The sequence below is a fragment of the Hemicordylus capensis genome, chromosome 4 (assembly GCF_027244095.1).
Source record: "Hemicordylus capensis ecotype Gifberg chromosome 4, rHemCap1.1.pri, whole genome shotgun sequence".
In the NCBI taxonomy this organism is placed as follows: Eukaryota; Metazoa; Chordata; class Lepidosauria; order Squamata; family Cordylidae; genus Hemicordylus; species Hemicordylus capensis.
This window is the reverse complement of record NC_069660.1, coordinates 313,268,101-313,287,195: the sequence shown is the minus strand read 5'-3', so window position 1 is coordinate 313,287,195 and position 19,095 is coordinate 313,268,101. Positions and strand designations below refer to the sequence as shown.

The 19,095-nt window shown below is 44.0% G+C and overlaps 2 protein-coding genes across 4 annotated transcripts in view; one reads left to right on the top strand and one right to left on the bottom strand.

Moving 5' to 3' along the window:
* Positions 1-3,285: 3,285 nt before the first annotated feature.
* On the bottom strand, positions 3,286-8,588 carry CHRAC1 (chromatin accessibility complex subunit 1). The gene is made up of 3 exons (XM_053313305.1): positions 8,291-8,588; positions 5,424-5,550; positions 3,286-4,123 (listed from the first exon to the last, which is right to left on the bottom strand). The coding sequence occupies exons 1-3, from the start codon at positions 8,432-8,434 to the stop codon at positions 4,002-4,004; spliced, it is 393 nt and encodes a 130-aa protein (XP_053169280.1). The 5' UTR covers positions 8,435-8,588; the 3' UTR covers positions 3,286-4,001.
* Positions 8,589-10,175: 1,587 nt separating this feature from the next.
* The window catches only part of TRAPPC9 (trafficking protein particle complex subunit 9), a 523,543-nt gene continuing 514,623 nt past the window's right edge, over positions 10,176-19,095 (top strand). For 2 of the 3 annotated variants that reach the window (XM_053245610.1, XM_053245609.1), the window contains exons 1-2: positions 10,176-10,391; positions 13,884-14,484. In XM_053245610.1, coding sequence (XP_053101585.1) covers positions 13,901-14,484 — 584 coding nt within the window. In that variant the 5' untranslated portion in view covers positions 10,176-10,391; positions 13,884-13,900. The remainder of the gene's footprint in view (positions 10,392-13,883; positions 14,485-19,095) is intronic. The other variant, XM_053245611.1, reaches the window with a different exon arrangement.

The following is a 19,095-nucleotide window of genomic DNA, read 5'->3' as shown; positions in this document are numbered from 1 at the left end:
CAAAAAACCTGCTGTTTAGCTGAAAGCAATGAAACTCCATACAGTAACAGTACTCTCAGTGCACCTCCATTGAGTCCAGCAGGCCACTCCTCTGCAGACAAGTCCGAGACCTTAGATCTCCTCTTTTGTAAACTTTGTGCCAGTGTAATCCGAAATATGACATGTAAAGAGACCACACCTCTTGGTCCAGATGACTAAAGGGTGGGGGGAGGGGGAGGGTTGATGGCATTGCAATCAGTACAGCTCTTTGTAACTGGCATTAATGAGATCCATAGTAGTTACATAGGGCTGGTGTGTGATCACCCCTGTACAATGTAAGGTTAGAACATACGAACAGCCCTGCTGGATCAGGCCCAAGGCCCATCTAGCCCAACATCCTGTTTTGCACAGTGGCCCACCAGATGCCTGTTGAGGGCATGCCCTCTCTCCTACTGTTACTCCCCTGCAACTGTCCTGCCTTTGAGGCTGGAGGTGGCCTATAGCCCTCTGACTTGGAGCCATTGGTAGACCTCTCCTCCATGAAGTTATCCAAACTCCTCTTCAAGCCATCCAGGTTGTTGGCTGTCACCACATCTTGTGGCAGAGAATTCCACAGGTTGGTTATGCATTGTGTGAAAAAGTACTTCCGTTTCTTGGTCCTAAACTTCCTGGCAGTCAATTTCATGGGATGACCCCCTGGTTCTAGTATTCTGTGAGAGGGAGAAGAATTTCTATTCACTTTCTCCACACCATGGATGATTTTATAGAACTCTGTCTCCCCGCATTCGTCTTTTTTCTAAACTAAAAAGCCCCAGGTGTTGCAGTCTTACATCACAAGAAAGGTGCTCTAGGCCCCTGAACATCTTGGTTGCCCTCTGCACCTTTTCCAGTTCTACAATGTCCTTTTTTAGATATGGTGACCAGAATTGTACACAGTACTCCAAGTGTGGTTGCACCATAGTTTTGTATAAGAGCATTATAATATTAGCCTTTTTATTTTCAATCCCCTTCCTAATGATCCCTAGCATGGAACTGGCCTTCTTCATAGCTGCTGCTCATTGAGTCGACACTTTCAACGAGCTGTCCACCACGACCCCAAGATCCCTCTCCTGGTCAGTCACCGACAGCTCAGATCCTATCAGTGTATACTTGAAGTTGGGGTTTTTCGTCCCAATGTGCATCACTTTACACTTGCCAACACTGAACAGTATTTGGCATTTTGTCGCCCACTCCCCCAGTTTGGAGAGTTCCTTTTGGAGCTCCTCACAATCCGTTTTAGATTTCACTACCCAAAAGAGTTTGGTATCATCTGCGAATTTGGCCACCTCACTGCTTTCCCCTGCTTCTAGATCATTTTGAATAAATAAAAAGCACTGGTTCCAGTACAGATCCCTGGGGGACCCCACTTCTTACTTCCCTCCATTGTGCATTTATCCCTACCCTCTGTTTCCTGTCTTTCAACCAGTTAGCAATCCACACACATACTTGTCCCCTTATCCCATGACTGCTAAGTTTCCTCAAGAGTCTTTGATGAGGAACTTTGTCAAAAGCTTTTTGGAAGTCCAGGTAGACTGTGTCAGCTGGAACACCTTGATCCACACACTTGTTGACAGTCTCAAAGAACTCCAAAAGGTTGGTCAGGCAAGATTTACCTTTGCAAAAACCATGGTGGTTCACTCCCAGCAGGGCCTGTTCTTCTATGTGCTTTACAATTTTATCCTTGAGGATGCTTTCCATCAATTTGCCTGGAATGGATGTTAAGTTAACCAGCCTGTAATTTCCCGGATCGCCCCTGGATCCCTTTTTGAAAATCAGTGTTACATTTGCTATTCTCCAGTCCTCTGGTACAGAGCCTAATTTCAGAGATAAGTTAAATATTTTAGCAAGCAGGCCAGCAATTTCACATTTGAGTTCTGTAAGGACTCTTGGATGGATGCCATCCGGCCCTGGTGATTTGTTTTCAGTTTTTCCAGACAGTTTAGAACATCATATCTTGTCACTTCTATCTGACTCGGTTCTTTAGCCTCCATCCCTAAAAAGCCTGTTTCAGGACCAGGTATATGCTCAGTATCCTCTGCCATGAAGACAGATGCAAAGAACTCATTTAGCTTCTCTGCAACCTCCATATCCTCCTTAATAAACCCTTTCACTCCCTCATTGTCTAATGGTCCAACCACCTCCCTGGCAGGTTTCCTGCATCTGATGTATGTAAAGAAGTTTTTGTTATTCCTCTTGATAAGTTTAGCTAAATGTTCCTCAAACTCTTTTTGCCTCCCTTATTGTCGCCTTGCATTTCTTTTGCCAGTTTGTGTTCCTTTCTGTTCTCTTCCTTTGGACAGGCCTTCCAATTTTGGAAGGAAGTCTTCTTCCCTTTTATGGCTTCCTTGATAGTACCCATTAGCCATGCTGGCATCCTCCTGGATTTAGTGGTACCTTTCCTCCTTTTGGGTATACAATCTAACTGGGTTTCTAGTATTGTGGTTTTGAGTAAACTCCATGCACTCTGGAGTGAAGTGACTCTCCTGATTGTCCCTTTCAGCTTTCTTTTCACCATACTCATTTTGGAGAAGTTTCCTCTTTTGAAATTGAAAATATCTATGTTTGACATCCTTGGTGATTCTCTCCCTGCATGTATGCTGAAGGTTAGCTAAACTACTCTAGAATGTGGTCTAGTCTTTCATGAGAAATGGTTGTTGCTAAAGTTTTTGAACATTGTGAGAGGGGTTTGAAAATTGCCCTTACCCCAATGGGATAAACCTGCTATGTCCACTGAAGATTAAACTTGATGTTGACCACAATGAAAATGGTCTTCGCTACTTCCAGCATGATCCTGTCTGTACAGACCCAAGTTTTCATAAAGCTTTCCCACTCCTTAAAGGTCTTAAAACTTAATCACAAGAGGTGCCTACTCCTAGAGAAAAGGTGATTGAATTGCCCAGTCTCTGTAGCATGCAGACAGGCTGAGCTCCCTTGCCACTAGTGCAGGAGCACTTTGGCCTCAAACAAAGTGAGAGTAGACCTTTTCAATGGCCTAGAAAAGGGAATAAATTGTGAAGTGTCAACACTTGATGAGAGAGGAGTCATAGCTAACTGGAACAGCACTCATTTCACATGTGTACTGGTTTGAATGCTCATACTTTATCCCAACTCAGCCAGTTTTCACAAGCATATCGAAATGTGAAAGGGGGGAAAAACTGCTTTCAATCTGTCTCATGTGCCTGACCACCTCCACACAATCCTGTCAACAGGCTCCGCTTTAATCAGGGAAATCCTTTTGCACTAGCAAGAACAAGTACTTAAAACAAATTCAATTCATGTGCTTTTTATAAAATATAATCACAAGTATTGACCAAGTTTCTACCATAACAAATGTTAGCTCTCCCACTCAAATAGGAAGGAGTCCTGCTGTACAAGTTTCATATTTTAAAAAATACCAATGCTGGTCAGCTACATACTATCACTCTATACTTAACAGCCCTTCTAAATATACATATTTACATGAGGCAGCAGAATTTTTTAAATCATGTAATATACTGTCTTTGAAAGTAGGAATTGAGAATTGAAACCTGGCTTCCCCATTTTTTTGTTCCCAACAGCACTAAATAGTCATGATAGAAGCCAGGTTAGTCTCAATAAAAGTTGTTCATTGAATTGTTCCCTTCTAAGGGTTCCAGGAAAGCCCTTGTTTCCTTAACTCATAAGGAAAGAGAGACATAGTTTTTGCCTCATAAAAAAGTTGCGCTTTTTACAGTTGCCCAATATGGGCAGTTAATAAAACCTCTGTACTGGTCATGCACCATCCACAGGACAAGAACATCTGGCATGTGATTAGCAGTCATCCAACAAAACTATAATTTGGAGGAAAAACAAATGTTTGTGTCTTTTGCAAATGACTGTAGAGCCAACATGCAGTTCAAGGACTTTGGGAATCTACTCATTCAGTTTTCAACCCATATGTACACTACAGGAATGCAAGTCGTCAATGTTTATGTAACAAGCACAAGTCCAGTCACTTAACACCTTCAAGATGCTTCTTCATCTTCACTTTCTTCTTCTTCCTCCTCCTCCTCCTCTTCTACATCTCCTTTTTCTCTCTCAAGCATTTTCAGATATTTGCTAGCCAAGATCTTCTTTGGTAAGATATCTGGAAGAATGGCATTTTCATTAAGTTATTATAAATAGAAAGACTACTCTTTCAGCTGCTTCAAAGGAACAGGGTCTTTGTGCAGGTTCACTATGAAATCCAGTATCCAACAGAGTTGAGTTGTATAGCTTTCAATCCAAGTTGAGGAAAGTATTCTAAACTCCCATGGTTGTAAAGAACAGTTTATAAAATTGCTGGAAAGTGTCTTGTGAAGGCTCAGAAATCAAAGTGTATTTCAAAAGGGCAGCAGAACCTCAGTAGTTCCCTGTTTCTCCTGTACAGCCACCTCCTATGTCCCCATAACCCTTTTTTCTGCTACTGCAAAACATTTTAGAAGCCACCCGTGCTTAATGTTTCACACAGTTTATCCAAGGAATCTTTACAGTGTAAAACACACATCACCCAATCACTCAGATAACAAATTATTATTCTTTACACCAGTTCAAATTAGGCTAGTATGCATATGTTTCTTTAGATCTGCCCTGTATTCTTTCTTTATAAGGGTTAGAACCTGTAATTAACAAAGAAACACAACAGTCAGGCATGATGAAGGCTCATAATTGCAAACTAAAAAACCCAACAGAACAGGGACTGTGCAAATGCTTGGATGAATTACTGGAAGAATTCCAATCCATGTATTTATTTCTCCTAGGTGTACCCATTGCTAATCTTACGTGTGACAGCTCTCACAAGAGTTCGTGAGCAGCTGGCTGGACTAGTGACGGGGAGAAAACGGCCACTGGGATGAGGCGGTGGCGGGCAGGAGGAGGGGACGGGCTGGCTTGGAAACCAGCCAGAAACTGCGGGGGTGGGGGAAAGCGGGGCCAGCAGAGGTGCAGATGCCCTGTGCCCGGCCCACCTAGTTAGTTGCTTCTAATCTTACAGTTACATGAGTTTATCCTGTTCCATTATCACAACAAACCTGTCAGATAAGTTTGGCTCAAAAATGGCCCCCATATTACCCATTGAGCTTCAAGCCGAGTGGGTATCTGAACCAAGGTCCCCAAGTCCATCACTTTATCCACAACCTCACAATGGTGGTCTAGTTCTACAGCTGTCAAAAATAAGAGTACTTCTCCACAAAAGGCACTGGAGTATCCAAAGTGCCATTGGCTTAATTATGAGCAGAGTGCATATGCAGTTTGCAGTACTTGAAGCCACACTCTGTGCTCCTTTTTAGACTTGAACACACACAGTATAGCACAGAAATCTTGATAGATCTCTAAGGCAGATATTGGTTCGATAGAAAGAGATATTTTTTTCTCTCCCTCCCCTTTCTTCATTACTCTTAAACACCTACCTGCAAGGAACTGAAAGGTCTCAGACTTCTCTGCTGTGCGGGATAAGTCACTGTAAGTTAGGGCTTTGTTCTCCTTGCCTTGGCCATGCTTGTAGGAATGTGTGGCTAAGTACTGGACAAACAGCTCCTAGGGATGATAAGGATCATAGGACACTTATAGCTCAAGCATATTACTGATGTTACTATATTTTTTGCTTAATGACAGTTAATCTTCCTTTAAGCCATATCGGCTATATTCTTATAACTACTACAACACTTTTGCTACTGCATGAGGCACTCAAAGGTGGAGACTGTCTAAGCGGTACATGGATTTCTTGGGTTGCAAAGGACCTGAGTAAAACTGAGCATCTCCTAAAGTCTAAGGCAGGAGTCTCAAATTGCATTCCTCCAGCTTTCATCATCCAAAGTCACAATGGCCAGTAGCCAAGGATGACGGGAGCTGTAGGACACCATCTGCAGAAGTGATGCAGTTTGAGATCTTGGTCTAAGGTGAGGGAGAAAGAGAACCACAAATGCTTCTAATCCAATCCCAGTTTTGAAGTCTGGCATGCATGTCTGTACACGGCAACTCTGTTACAACAGAGTTGTCTTTTATTCCCTCCTGCCTAGAAGACTAAGGCTGCGAGAGAATGCTCCACACTTCCTGCCCCACTCCCCACCATACATTGTGTGGGAGTCGATAGTTATCACAAGTTAATGAATCGATTTAGATACACTACTAAGGACATGTTGGAGAGAAGAGGAAATGTAGCCAGTTCTCCACTTACTGCAGGAGTCACCCAATCCAACTAAAAGCAACAAATGTGTGCCTGCAAATTGGTTCTCTTTGGCTAAAGATAGTGAAGAAGCTCCAGGAAGAAAGCTGTGAGAACCTGCTACAGAAAAATCTAAGAGTTTTGTGGCAACTTAACTACTAAGCAATTTGCTGGGGAAAGTGCCTAGATTCTTCTTTCTTTCTTAGTGGGGTGGGAGACAGGTTAGTGGGGGCAAGTTTGTTTCAATAGCCTTTCAGTGAGACTTAACTGTGTACAGTATTTTAAATTCTTATAAGTTGCTTTGAGAAAGTGTATTCTCTGGCTAGAAAACAGAACAGTATTACATTTTTATTTCTACTCTTCCCTCCCAGGAACTTGGACCAGAGTACATAACCTCTTATTTACTCCTCCCAATTTATCTTCACGACAACCTTGTGAGGTAGGCTAAACAGAAAATAGTTGTGTTTTTTTTTTTAAGGACTCTCTCTCTCTCTCAATTAAAAACAAATACTACTTGCATATACTATTACAGTTGGACAAGAATTTGGGAGACTCCAGTTCAAATCTCTACTCAACTGTGAAACTTGTAGTATTCAAGTAATTTATTTACTTATTACATTTATAAACCACCCCATCCAAATGGCTCTGAGCGGTGCACAAGAGAAACAGAACCCACAAATCAATCCTTTCAAAAACAATCATTACAGAACAACTTAAAGACAGCATAAAACCATTAACAATTAAAACATTTAACACAGTTTAAAAACCCTGGAAGGCCAGGCCAAACAGATAGGTCTTAAGGGCTCTCCAGAAGGCCCATAATGAATCCAGATTACGGATTTCTGTGCATTCCACAGCCCAGGAGCAGCTACAGGGAAGGCCTGCCTCGGAGTCGCCACCAGACATACTAGTGGTAACTGGAGAGTCGTGTGCTTTGCCCTGAACTCAGCGGAGAAAGGATGCCACCAAAAGTGTCAGGAGCAGCAGCTGCTCTTGCTTGAAGTAGTAAAGGGGGTGGGGTGTTTGAGCTGAGGCTCCCTGCTGCTGGACTACAATGCGCATCCAACAGCCAGGTGGTTAGAGTGCTGGACTAGGACCGGGGAGACCAGAGTTCAAATCCCCATTCAGCCACGATTCATTCTTTCTTTCTTTCATTTATACCCTGCCCAAACTTACGTCTCTGGGCGGCTAACAACAATTAAAACACATAAAAAGTTAAAACAGTTAAACATATAACACATATAAAAGTTAAAACAATACAATAATTTAAAAACCATAAAATTAACAAACAGTATTTTTTAATGAAAAACCTGAGGAGGCTTGGGTTAAAAAAAACAGGTTTTCAAATGTTGGGGAGGATCATATCTCAGCAGGGAGCGCATCCCACAATATCGGGGCAGCGACCGAGAAGGCCTGTCTCTGTGTAGCCACCAAACAAGTTGGCGGTAACTGGAGACGGACCTCCTCAGATGACCTCAATGGGCAGTGGGGCTCATAATGAAGAAGACACTCTCTTAAATACCTTATAAATACCTTATAGCTAGCACTTATAACTAGCACTTGCTAGTGACTCTGGGCCAGTCACTTCTCTCTGAGCCTAACCTACTTCACAGGGTTGTTGTGAGGAGAAACTCAAGTATGTAGTACACCGCCCTGGGCTCCTTAGAGGAAGAGCAGGAGATAAAATGTAAAAAGCAAAAAAACCCTCATTACACAGGATGTTCCTCATTTCAGGGATGAACCGTTGGTCGGGAGAGCTTTTGTCCCTCATGTATTCAGTAGCATATCAATCAATTACATATACGTCAATGACACTCAGGCGCTAACCCCAACTTGTGTCCCTCTCATTCTGGCAATGAAATGTGGGCAACCCTAAATGCGCAGCCGCAATTTATGGTGGCGGCCGCCGATGGGAATTGTAGTCCAACGCCTGGAGCAAGCCAGAGATATGCGGACGAGCAACGGTTAGGGCTGAGCTGCAGCCCAGCAGCTCCGCCAGGCCACTCGCTGCTTTAGAGAACGGAGAAGGGAGGACCCGCGGCGCATGTGGGGCAGCCGTGGGGCGGGCAAGGCCCAGATCCGGGCCTTTGGGGGGCAGGCGGTGGAACCTACCGTCGCTTTGGCGGTGAGGAAAATGGCGTCCTGGTTGATGCTGGAGACCTCGGGCGAGCTCTTCATGATCACCCGGATGCGGGACAAAGGCAGCGACACCAGCCGGTTATCGCCACCGCCAGCACCGCTCAATCTCGACGCCATGTTCTTCGCAGGCCCGCCGCCGCGCGCTTTCCCAACAGCAGGGAGGGAACGCCGCCTCGCCTTGTGGGATTTGTAGTTGTCGCCTCGCCACGGGCAACGGCGCCCTCAGGGCACAAGGGACTACCTTTCCCAGGAAGCTCCGCGAAACGCGCGATTCCATGCCCCTCCCCCCATCCTCCTCGCCTGTAGAGGACAGAACCTTCAGGCGCCTCCAAGGGTTTTTCGCGGGGAACCACTTCCGAGCTCATACGCCTTTTTTTTTAAAGCTTTATCGAGGCGGGAGGGAAAACATGGGCACAGATAAGATGGAGCTTTCCGGAGGTTTGGCGCAGCTGTGATGAGGGCTGCTGACCACTCCAGCAAAAGATGGCCATATAAGACAGGAGTTCCTAACTCAGACTTTGTTTCCTGCGAAGCGTACTTTTTAATTAAATGTGCGCTGCGTATAGAAAACCATATTCCGAGGAGCATTAGAGCGCGAAACGGAACACTATGTTCCCCTGAAGTTTGAATGGGGATGTACTCTAATTTATTTTTGGCTCTATGTGTCGCCCTGCTTGAGTCGTTCTGGTGGCCTGCCTGAGGCTCTCCTGTTACCGTTGGACTACAATTCCCACCGTCCTCCACCTCAAATCCTACTGCAGATTATTAGAGTTGCTGGCCAAAAGCAGCTGGAGCGCCTCAGGTTGGCTTACTTGGCTAGCCCGATGGAGCACGATTTCCTTTTATTTCCTTGCCTGCTCTCCAGGCATTTCACAACACTTCCAGTTGGCCTTAATATACACCATTGCAGCCCTTCCCTCTTTGGATTTCAGAGTCATTTCATTGCAAAACAACACAATGAACAGAATCTGATGCTTTTCTGTAGGGTCTGGATTTTTGTTTTCTTCACGTTTTGAAGAGGGTAAAAAAAACCTTATAGGAGTTGAGGGCAAGAAAAACAACACCCAGAAAGCCATTCCCTTTGATCATAGTGAGCGTGCTCCACTGCATTTGAGCATGCTCAGTAGTACCGGAAACAAAAATCGGATACAGGCATGCTACACCGGTACCAGGGGTGCAGGAGCGCTTTTCGAGGAAAGACTACACATCCCACAATGCACTTCGATAAAACACCATAGCAACCGTAGACGCAAAAAAGAAACCTCCGCGGCGCGGAGACCACACTCTAATGACCCGCTAGCAGCCGTGTCAGGCACAGCGACCCCGTCTGAAAAGGCTTCCAATGAGAAAAAAGTCTTAATTATTTGTGTCAGCACCACTTCTAAATCAGTGGCTCTTACCGTGGGGTCCGGCGGATGTTGATGAACTACAACTCCCAGCATCCCCAGCCACAAACGGGATGGGGATGCTGGGAGTTGTAGTTCATCAACATCCGCCAGACCCCACAGTAAGAGCCAATGTTCTTGGTATACATCAGGGCTGCTCAACTTCCGCCCTCCTGCAAGATGTTAGCCTATAGTTCCTATAATCCCCGGCTATTGGCCACTGTGTCTGAGGATTATGGGAGTTGTAGTCCCAAAACAGCTGGTGGGGGCCAAGTTGAGCAGGGCTGGTATACATACTCAGAGTCACAGCATTACACTTTTTGTTGGGTGTGGGTGAGTGTGGAATGGCACGCTACCACCACGTGACCACAAGGCGGCCGTTAGGGTGGTGGTGGAGGAGGAGGCATCCCCCACCCCCAGCTGAGAACGTGACGTGTGAGCTACGGTGGGGAGAGGAGGAGAGAGTCAGACAGAGCGCGGCCGTCGGGAGCCTGGGGCGCACGCGCAGCAGCTTACCCCTCCGGTCCGCGCACGCAGGTTGCGCAGTGGCTGCCTCCGCCGCCGGCTCCGCCCCCCGCCCCACCTTCCCTCCCGCGGCCTGCTCTGTGTTGTCACTTGCTGAGCCTTGAGGAAGAGGCCGGGAGGAGGCGGAGCTGGAGCTGGGTTACGTCGGGCCGGCTGCTGTGGGGGTGAGCGAGCGAGCCCCTGACCGTGGCGGGCGAGGCGAGGCTATTCCCGTTATTCCCACCCGCCCTTAGTAGTCACAGGGGGCAGCAGCAGCAGCAGCTTCCTCTCTTCCCTCGCCGACTTTTCCCTCCGTCCGGGGAAGGCGGCGCCCGCCAGTTCCTGCCTGCTTGTTTTCTGTCTGGTCTGCTCCATCCCTCTTCCTCTTTGCCCAGAGTCGCTTCAGGGGCTTCCAGGACTCCTGCATTTAAAAGATGCATTTAAGATAGACTGTATTTTAGTTTGTATGTGTGTACACACACACACACACACATATATATATACACACCCACATATACAGACACCCACATCTATCTATCTAGCTAGCTAGCTGCATAGCTGCATTGCAGACAGTCGTGCTCTTCTAGGCTTGCCTCTGTTCATGATCATGCGAGTCCTCCTTATTAACTCTGCCTCCTTCTGCCTGCAGTAGCGTTGAAGTAGATGTGCCACTTCCAACCCAGACCAGTGCTTCTGCTGCTGCTGCTGCTGCGAGTGACCAGGCAGCCGGTCCAGGGCTGCTGTCCTGGGGACTTCCTGACTGGGCGGTGGGACGGTCTGCCTTGCAGGGGTGGTGGGTGGGGTGCAGTGTTCTCTCTAATTGTTTCCATCGCTGTGCGGAATGAGTTTTGTTCTGGGCCGCAGTATCAAGGCAGTGTGTGCGCACGTAAATTCAGAATAGGGCCTTCCTGATTCAACCTGAGCGGGGTCTAACTAACTGAGCGGATTTCAACAAACAGTGGGCTCCCCCTTAGCTGGAGGTTTCCAGCTCAAGGCTGGAGGAGAGGCTGTGTCAGGCATGCTGGCGTGGTGTAGTGGTTAGAGTGCTGGACTAGGACCAGGGAGACCTGAGTTCAAATCCCCATTCAGCCATGATACTAGCTGGGTGACTCTGGGCCAGTCACTTCTCTCTCAGCCTAACCTACTTCACAGGGTTGTTGTGAGGAGAAACTCAAGTATGTAGTACACCGCTCTGGCCTCCTTGGAGGAAGAGGGGGATATAAATGTGATGATGCTGATGCTGGAGCAAATGCCTGCCCTGAGTAGTGGATGGACCAGAAGACACCAAAGGTCCATTCCCCCTCTCACATTCTATGGATCTAAAGCCCGTTGAGACATTATACAAGGAGCATGCAGTGCAGGGTGTCGCAGCGTTGGAGTGGGCCCCCCGGGACAAAAAGTGAAGAAAGGCCCCTGTCTCTCATCCCCTTCTTCAGAGAGGCAGGAGAGGAAAGAGGAACAAGCTGTCACTCAGCTGGTGGGCCCCCTCTCCCTCAGGGTTTCCGGGACATGTGTCTCCCTCTGTCCAGTTATAGCTATGCCCCTGCATTGGTACAGATCTGTACACATTCAGATGTTGTGTTGGATACAGGTACACTTCCTGTCTGTATCATACATTTGAGGGGCCTGCAACCAGGTTCACTTTTAAAACAAACACAGGTACAGTCAGTTAAAAAACATGTATGGGTGTATATGTATGCTTTTGTACAACTTAGCATAAGAACAGCCCAGCTGGATCAGGCCCAAGGCCCAACTAGTCCAGCATCCTGTTTCACACAGTGGCCCATCAGATCTATCTGAGAAGCCCACAAGCAAGAGTTGAGGGCATGCCCTCTCTCTTGCTGTTGCTCTCCTGCAACTGGTATTCCGCGGCATCTTGCCTCTGCGGCTGGTGGTGGCCTATAGCCCTCTGACTAGTAGCCGTTGACAGACCTCTCCTCCATGAAGTTATCCAAACCCCTCTTGAAGCCATCCAGGTTGTTGGCGGTCACCACATCTTGTGGCAGATAATTCCATAAGTTGAAAACCACAAGTTGGTTTTCAGACAGTGATGTATATGCCATTAAAGCCAAAGTCTTTTAGGGGCCCTAGGAGCATGTGGTTAATTACAGAAAAGTCATCTTTGTGATGTATGATAGTATATTAAATATTACAATCAAGCATGGACTCAAACAATGAGTCCCATTGTCAGTATCCTGGCTGGAACCTGGCGCCTTCTCTACTCTCCGCACAAGTGAATTGGGGGTGGGTGGAGTGTAGCTTACATGTTTTGGTGACCAGATACAAAGCAATGGCAGTTGGACTTAAAAGAATAATAATAAGGCATTTCAGCCAGGGCAGCTTTTGTTTGACAAGCTGCAGCTGCTGAAATCCCCTCTTGTATTCCATTCCTTAGAAATTTCTTTTTGTTATGGCCACACCAATGTTGTTTTCCTTGATTCCTAGGTGCCCTATGCTAATTTGTAGGAGACAAATATACGTTGCACCTTCACAGAGATAATCATATGTTTACTTTAGCTTCACAGATTCTGGGACTCAGCCTCCCCCAGTTATGCCATCTCATTCTTGAGAATGAGATGGCATAACTGGTATTCAGTGGCATCTTGCCTCTGCGGCTACTTGACATCTGGTTGCATTTATAATTCTGATTTGCAGTTTTGATACAGTGATGTATATGCCATTAAAGCCAAAGTATTTGTACTTGAGTTGCTATGCAATCTGATCCTGTGATTGTTTGCTGTAAAGAAGTAAGTCTATTGAATTTAGTGGAATTTACTCCTAAGTAAATGGATATAAGATTATGGCCTCTTGTTGAATGCAGACACGCTCAATTTGTATACAGCTCTGTAGTTGGTGGCCTGCATTCTAAAAGCACTTGGGCATGAGTTTCTCAATGTGCAGTTTTCCAGATTATTTCTAAACAGAAAAGAATTGAAGGAAAAAGTACATAATTTCCTGTGCTAAAACTGTCTTCCCCACCTGTCCAGTTTCTGCTGCTTATTTTCATGGTGTGTCAGGCACATGAGCTTCAACATGGGTACTGTGTCTTCAACATGGGTACTGTGTCTTGTGAGAACTAGCATACTGTGTGTGAAAATTGTCCCATGGACACATACCCTAAATATATGTTGCCACTCCGTATGAAGTGAACATGCAACATTAATATTTAACGTCTCCGTGTTACAGTCTCTTCAGAAGTGTGAAGTGTTTTTGGATAGTTTATACTGTTGTTCTGAAGAGAAGTTGTAACCTTATTTTAGATAAAGTACCAGAAATGTTTCTGCATATTTTTTTTGCCTTGGAATGAATGAATGAATTATAGTTGTGTGAAATTGACACTTGTTAACCATCATGTTACCTTGCTATCTTTAGTTTGGATGACTAAATTGTTTTTCATGAAATGTGAAAAAAAATGGCTGTTTGTACATCCTTACATGCAAAAACATTAAGTATATGCTTAAAAATATTAAGTACATGTTAGTGAAGCATGTTAAATGTTTATAAAGAAGCTAATTTGTAAATATGAAGAAATCCTTCTGAAGGTATGTGCAAATGCATATGCACAGTAGGATGTAATATTCCAGGTTCCAGCAATGTATCACTTTAACATAATACAGACCCATAAGAATATAGAAATCTCATACTTTTTTCCTTGTTTCTGTTTTTTTTTTAATTAGTCTTCACTTGATTCAAAATGAGTGTCCCTGATTACATGCAATGTGCAGAAGATCATCAAACTCTGCTGGTTGTGGTTCAGCCAGTTGGGATTGTTCCTGAAGAGAGCTTTTTCAAGATCTACAAACAGATCTCGACAGTGAGTCAGATCAATGTTCGTGATTCTCAGCGTGTGCTTTATATCCGCTACAGACATCATTACCCACCGGAAAATAATGAATGGGGAGATTTTCAGACACACCGCAAAGTTGTAGGACTTGTAACCATCACAGACTGTTCCTCTGCAAAGGACTGGCCTCAGACCTTTGAAAAGTTCCACTTGCAGAAGGAGATATACAGTTCAACACTTTATGATTCCCGGTTGTTTGTCTTTGGACTTCAAGGAGAGATTGCTGAACAACCTCGTACAGATGTAGCATTTTATCCTAGTTATGATGAATGTGAAAACCTAGAGAAGAGAATAGAGGATTTTATTGAATCTCTCTTCATTGTATTAGAATCTAAGCGTCTAGACAGAGCCACTGATAAATCTGGAGATAAGATCCCACTTCTGTGTGTTCCTTTTGAAAAGAAAGATTTTGTAGGTCTGGATACAGACAGTAGGTAAGTAGCTTCATTTACCAACATACAAACCATTTTATGTATTTATTTATATCTGTAAACTGCTTTGGGAACTTTTGCTGAAAAGTGGTATATAAATATTCATCGTATTCGTATCTTTAAAGATTTACACCTCTTGGCTTGCCAACTAGGCCTACCTGTACAATGACTATGTCACAGCTGCAAAAATATAGTTCCTTATTTATTTATTTTATTTATTTTTTACATTTATATCCCACTCTTCCTCCGAGGAGCCCATGGTTATCTTTATCCTTGCAACAACTCTGTGAGGTAGGTTAGGCTGAGAGATACATGACTGGCCTAGAGTCACCTAGTGAGTTTCATGGTGGAATTGGTGGTCACATTGTCAATTAAGTACTATTAGATAGCTTATATAGATTGTAAGACTGATCAGATACTACCAAAAATGTGATTGTGCTGCAATTCCACTAGCTTTCCTTTCATTACACTGTATTTGATCATAAGTTATATTTGGGTGAAATAATACTCAAATAATTTAATCTATTTTGCTGTAGAATTTGACCATGCTTTCATTTTGGTCTTTTGTTCCTAATTGTAAAGATGTAAACTTGTGATTTGATATATTGTTCTTTATTCAAGATTTTTGTAAACTGCTTTGGGAGATTTACCTGAAAAGTGGTATATAAATTTTAAAAAAGGTTATAAATTCAGTGGTCAACATCCAGAGCAATTAACCTCTTGTGGAACAAAGTTGGCATGTTTGCACTTAAAGACCAAGGTTTGCAGAGTTACACTATAGCACTCTTGTGCAAAAGTTCCCATTTAAACACATGAGGTGTGACACAGTTGCACAACACTGGTTTAGAAACCAAGCTCCAGACTTATCACAACATCCTTTTGCATGTGGTTCATTGCTCTAGATGTTGGCTGTTAAGTGTTTTCTTCAGTTCTATATGCATATTAGAATCATTACATATTCCCTATTTTGTTTGTTTGTTAAATTTATATACTGTGTTCCATTAAAAATCCCAAAGTAGTTATTCATTTTGTTACATATATCACAATTACAGTACACTCCTATGCATGTTTACTCAGACATTAGTCTCAGTTTTTCAGTGAGGCTTATGTACGTAATATTCTTATGGTCTCGCATAGAGAGTGATGTTCCGCAGAGTCTGTGTAACTATCCCCTCATCCTCAGGCAGCTCTGGGCATTGTGGCTTCTGGATGCATGGTGGAAACACCTGCTTTGATAGTGGAGTTCCTCCCAGTTTCTGGGTTCTGTCCCTTCTCCTGCAGCTGCTCATATTTCAGCCCATAGCATAGTTGAGGATCATGCTACCCTCAGCAAGAATCTTTTAGCAAGACCACAGGCTGCCCCGGGAGGAGGCAATGGTTACATATATTTTGTGGTTCACAGGCATCACTATGTGTATGAGCCATTATTACTGAAATTCTTCTGTTTATCTTTTCAGCAGTTAAGTGTGTGAAGGAAGTGTAGGTAAATTTGCAGTGTTGCAGCATCTTACAATGTTGTAACCTGTGAGTTTGGCTTTTAAAGCCAGTTTTAAAAGAAAATAAGTTGATCCAAGAATTAAAAGAATTAAGAGCCCCTGGTGGCGCAGTGGTAAAACTGCCGCCCACAAGTTTGATCCTGACCAGGGGCTCAAGGATGACTCAGCCTTCCATCCTCCCGAGGTCGGTAAAATGAGTACCTAGAATGTTGGGGGCAATATGCTAAAATTATTGTAAACTGCTTAGAGAGCTCCGGCTATAGAGCGGTATATAAATGTAAGTGCTATTGCTATTGCTAAAACAGAGAGATTGAAGTGGGTGATCCTGCGGAAAATGTTGACCTCTGTATGATAACATGTCCTGTTTTTTCCCTTCGGGTGGAGATATTTCTGCTGCTTGTTTTCATCTTCTGCTTCTTTCTAGAACATGTCAGCAAAGAGCTGTTCTCCTTTCCCCCAGCACATGTGTCTTAAGTGCATCATCGCCCTGAAAATTATATAGCACTGAGCCTCACAAATAAATCAACAAACATTACTAGTCCACATGTATATATTTATCTTTTCCTGCTCGCGCTCTCTCTCTCTCTCTCTCTCTCTCTCTCTCTCTCTCTCTCTCTCTCGCGTGTGCTCTTTCTTATATGAGGAATATAATTAATTTGCTTTTATGGTGGTTCTTGTGTAATATATTGACTGGCCTGTCTGCTTTAACACATTTGTGCACTTTTGTTGTTAACATAAGAATTATTGTCAGCTTTTTCACAGTTGCTACTTGGAGTTAATTTTGATAATCTATGTATGTAGAAGTTCTTGAATGAGTTGCCTGATTTGCACAATTCCAAATCCATAACCAGGAAGTAATTGCAATATTTAGTGTTATCCCAAACTGTCCACTCTTTGGATACTGTCTATAAACTATCTAGGGCAACTTCGTATTTCTAGCAGAAATATGTGTGCCTGGAAGAACCATGGAATCATAAAAAGATGCATGTTTTTTCTAAGACCTGGTTATACACAATCATCCTCTACAGGTGTTTTGCAGCAATAGATTCAAACATTGGGAATTACAGACATTGGATAACAACTAGACTAAGATAGTGATAATTAAGTACCATTGAAGTTAATTGGGCCTAAGTTAATCATGACTAACTTGTCTCATTTATTTTAATGATGCTTAGTCATGATGGACTAGTCTGGATGTTGTTAGAATCAGGTTAATTAGATTTGACTGTTAAAGGTTATTTCTTACATGGCTAGTGTTAAAAGTAAAATGTGATTTGTTAATTCTCGTTTTGAAATATCTCACCAGCTATTAAGGCCCTCTTTAAAATTTTTGCAGCAAAGTATTTTGAAGCTGCTGAATTGCTTAGCTGAATTGAGCTAAATTGCTTAGCTCAATAAAGTATTGGTTGTTGGAAAAGCTGTATCAGTCCTGACGTTGGCTAATTAAGGTATTGGTTGTTGCTGAAATAGACGTTAAATAATAAAAGAATATGTAAGAAGAAAAGATTTGTAGTCCTAGTGGATCTGGAAGAGAGCTGGGATGGATTTGTAGTCGTCCTAGAGGACCTAGGGGAAAGATTTGATTCTTATTATATGTTTGGAATATCTTTAAGGATTCAAAATTGGAGAGAAATATCTTTCTGTGACACATTGAGAAAATGCAAAATCAGTAAATAAACCCTCAATACACAGCCCACAGATACCTCAACCCAACATTTTGTTTTTTCATTTTGTTTTGATTCCAATAAATGTTCAAAACTTGATAGTGCTTTTGGTTAAAGTGATCTACAGAGGTTGTATAACTGCATTCAGAGAAGGAAAAGTGTGTGATGTTTCCCATGCAACACATTTATAGTTCTTGGGGAAATGTGCAAAAGGCTGGAAATTCCTAGGAGTAGTACCTAATTTGGGAGTAGTGGCACAGTGGGGAAATGCTTGACTAACAAGCAGAAGGTTGCTGGTTCAAATTGCCGCTGGTACTATATCAGGCAGCAGCAATATAGGAAGATGCTGAAAGGCATAATCTTATACTGTGTGGGAGGAGGCAATGGTAAACCTCTCCTGTATTCTACAAAAGAAAACCACAGGGCTCTGTGGGCACTAGGAGTCGAAATTGACTTGACAGCACCCTTTACCTTTAAAAGCAGTTATGCAATTCCAAGTGCTTCAGATTTCAGTCTTCTACAAGTAATGCAGGAAGTGCTCCTTACTAAATGGTTATCCAGCAAACCTCTAACTATCTCAGGTGAGCTGCTAAAAACCTAACTGGAATCTCTCAGGTAGTTGTTAGCCTTTGGTAGAAATTTTCAATATAGCTAATTGTTTCTTAGTAACTCTGTTTTGTATCTTGCCCGTGTGCATTTTGAGATCAGAAACGGCTAGAGAGATGATCAAAATCTAGATGAGTCTCTAAAGTGCATGTGTGATTGACTGAGAGCTCCCAGCTTAATACTTCTCTCTACCTCCAACCCAAACCTATCTTTACTATTGGTAGTGGCAGCAAAATTACCAGTTGGAAATTTTGCCAGATATCGAGACCAGTGTTCCCCCTAATAGGGATGTACACAAACTGGTCCGGAGGCCATTGTAGAGGCCTCTGAAACAGTTCGAATGTGGCACCGGCTCGAAGGTTTGACGCTGTGGGTGGGTGGGGGTGGTTCTTTAAGGGCAGGGGAGGGTGCACTTACCCTCCCTGCCGCACTCCCCCCACTGGCACTCAGTTTTCTGCAGAGTTTTTGGGGTGGCAGCAGCATACCTCCCTGCCACCCTTGCCCTTGTTCCTGGCTGGAAGTACTGTCTGCACATGCACCAGGCATGTGTGCTCACACGCACGTTGTATCTGGCACATGCACGTTGCACATGTCATGCGTGACATGCGCACATGCTGGGTGCACGCGCAGACGGTAGTTCCGTCTGCTTCCAGCCAGGAACGGGGGCAGGGGCGGCAGGGAGGTATGCTTTTGCCTCCCCAAAAACTTTGCAGAAAACAGAGCGCTGGTGGGGGAAGTGCAGCGGGGGGGGTGCACCCTCCCCCGTCCTTAAAGAACTCCCACCCCCACGTCGAACCTCACCTCCGCGTTTCCATGCACACCACTACCCTCTCACAGGGATTCCTAGA

Coding starts and splice junctions, on each gene's coding strand:
- CHRAC1 (XM_053313305.1), bottom strand. CDS start 8,434: ATGGCGTCGAGATTGAGCGGTGCTGGCGGTGGCGATAACCGGCTGGTG. Junction 5,551..8,290: donor TCCTCACCGCCAAAGCGACG/GTAGGTTCCACC, acceptor TATCATCCCTAG/GAGCTGTTTGTCCAGTACTT. Junction 4,124..5,423: donor GACCTTTCAGTTCCTTGCAG/GTAGGTGTTTAA, acceptor CCATTCTTCCAG/ATATCTTACCAAAGAAGATC.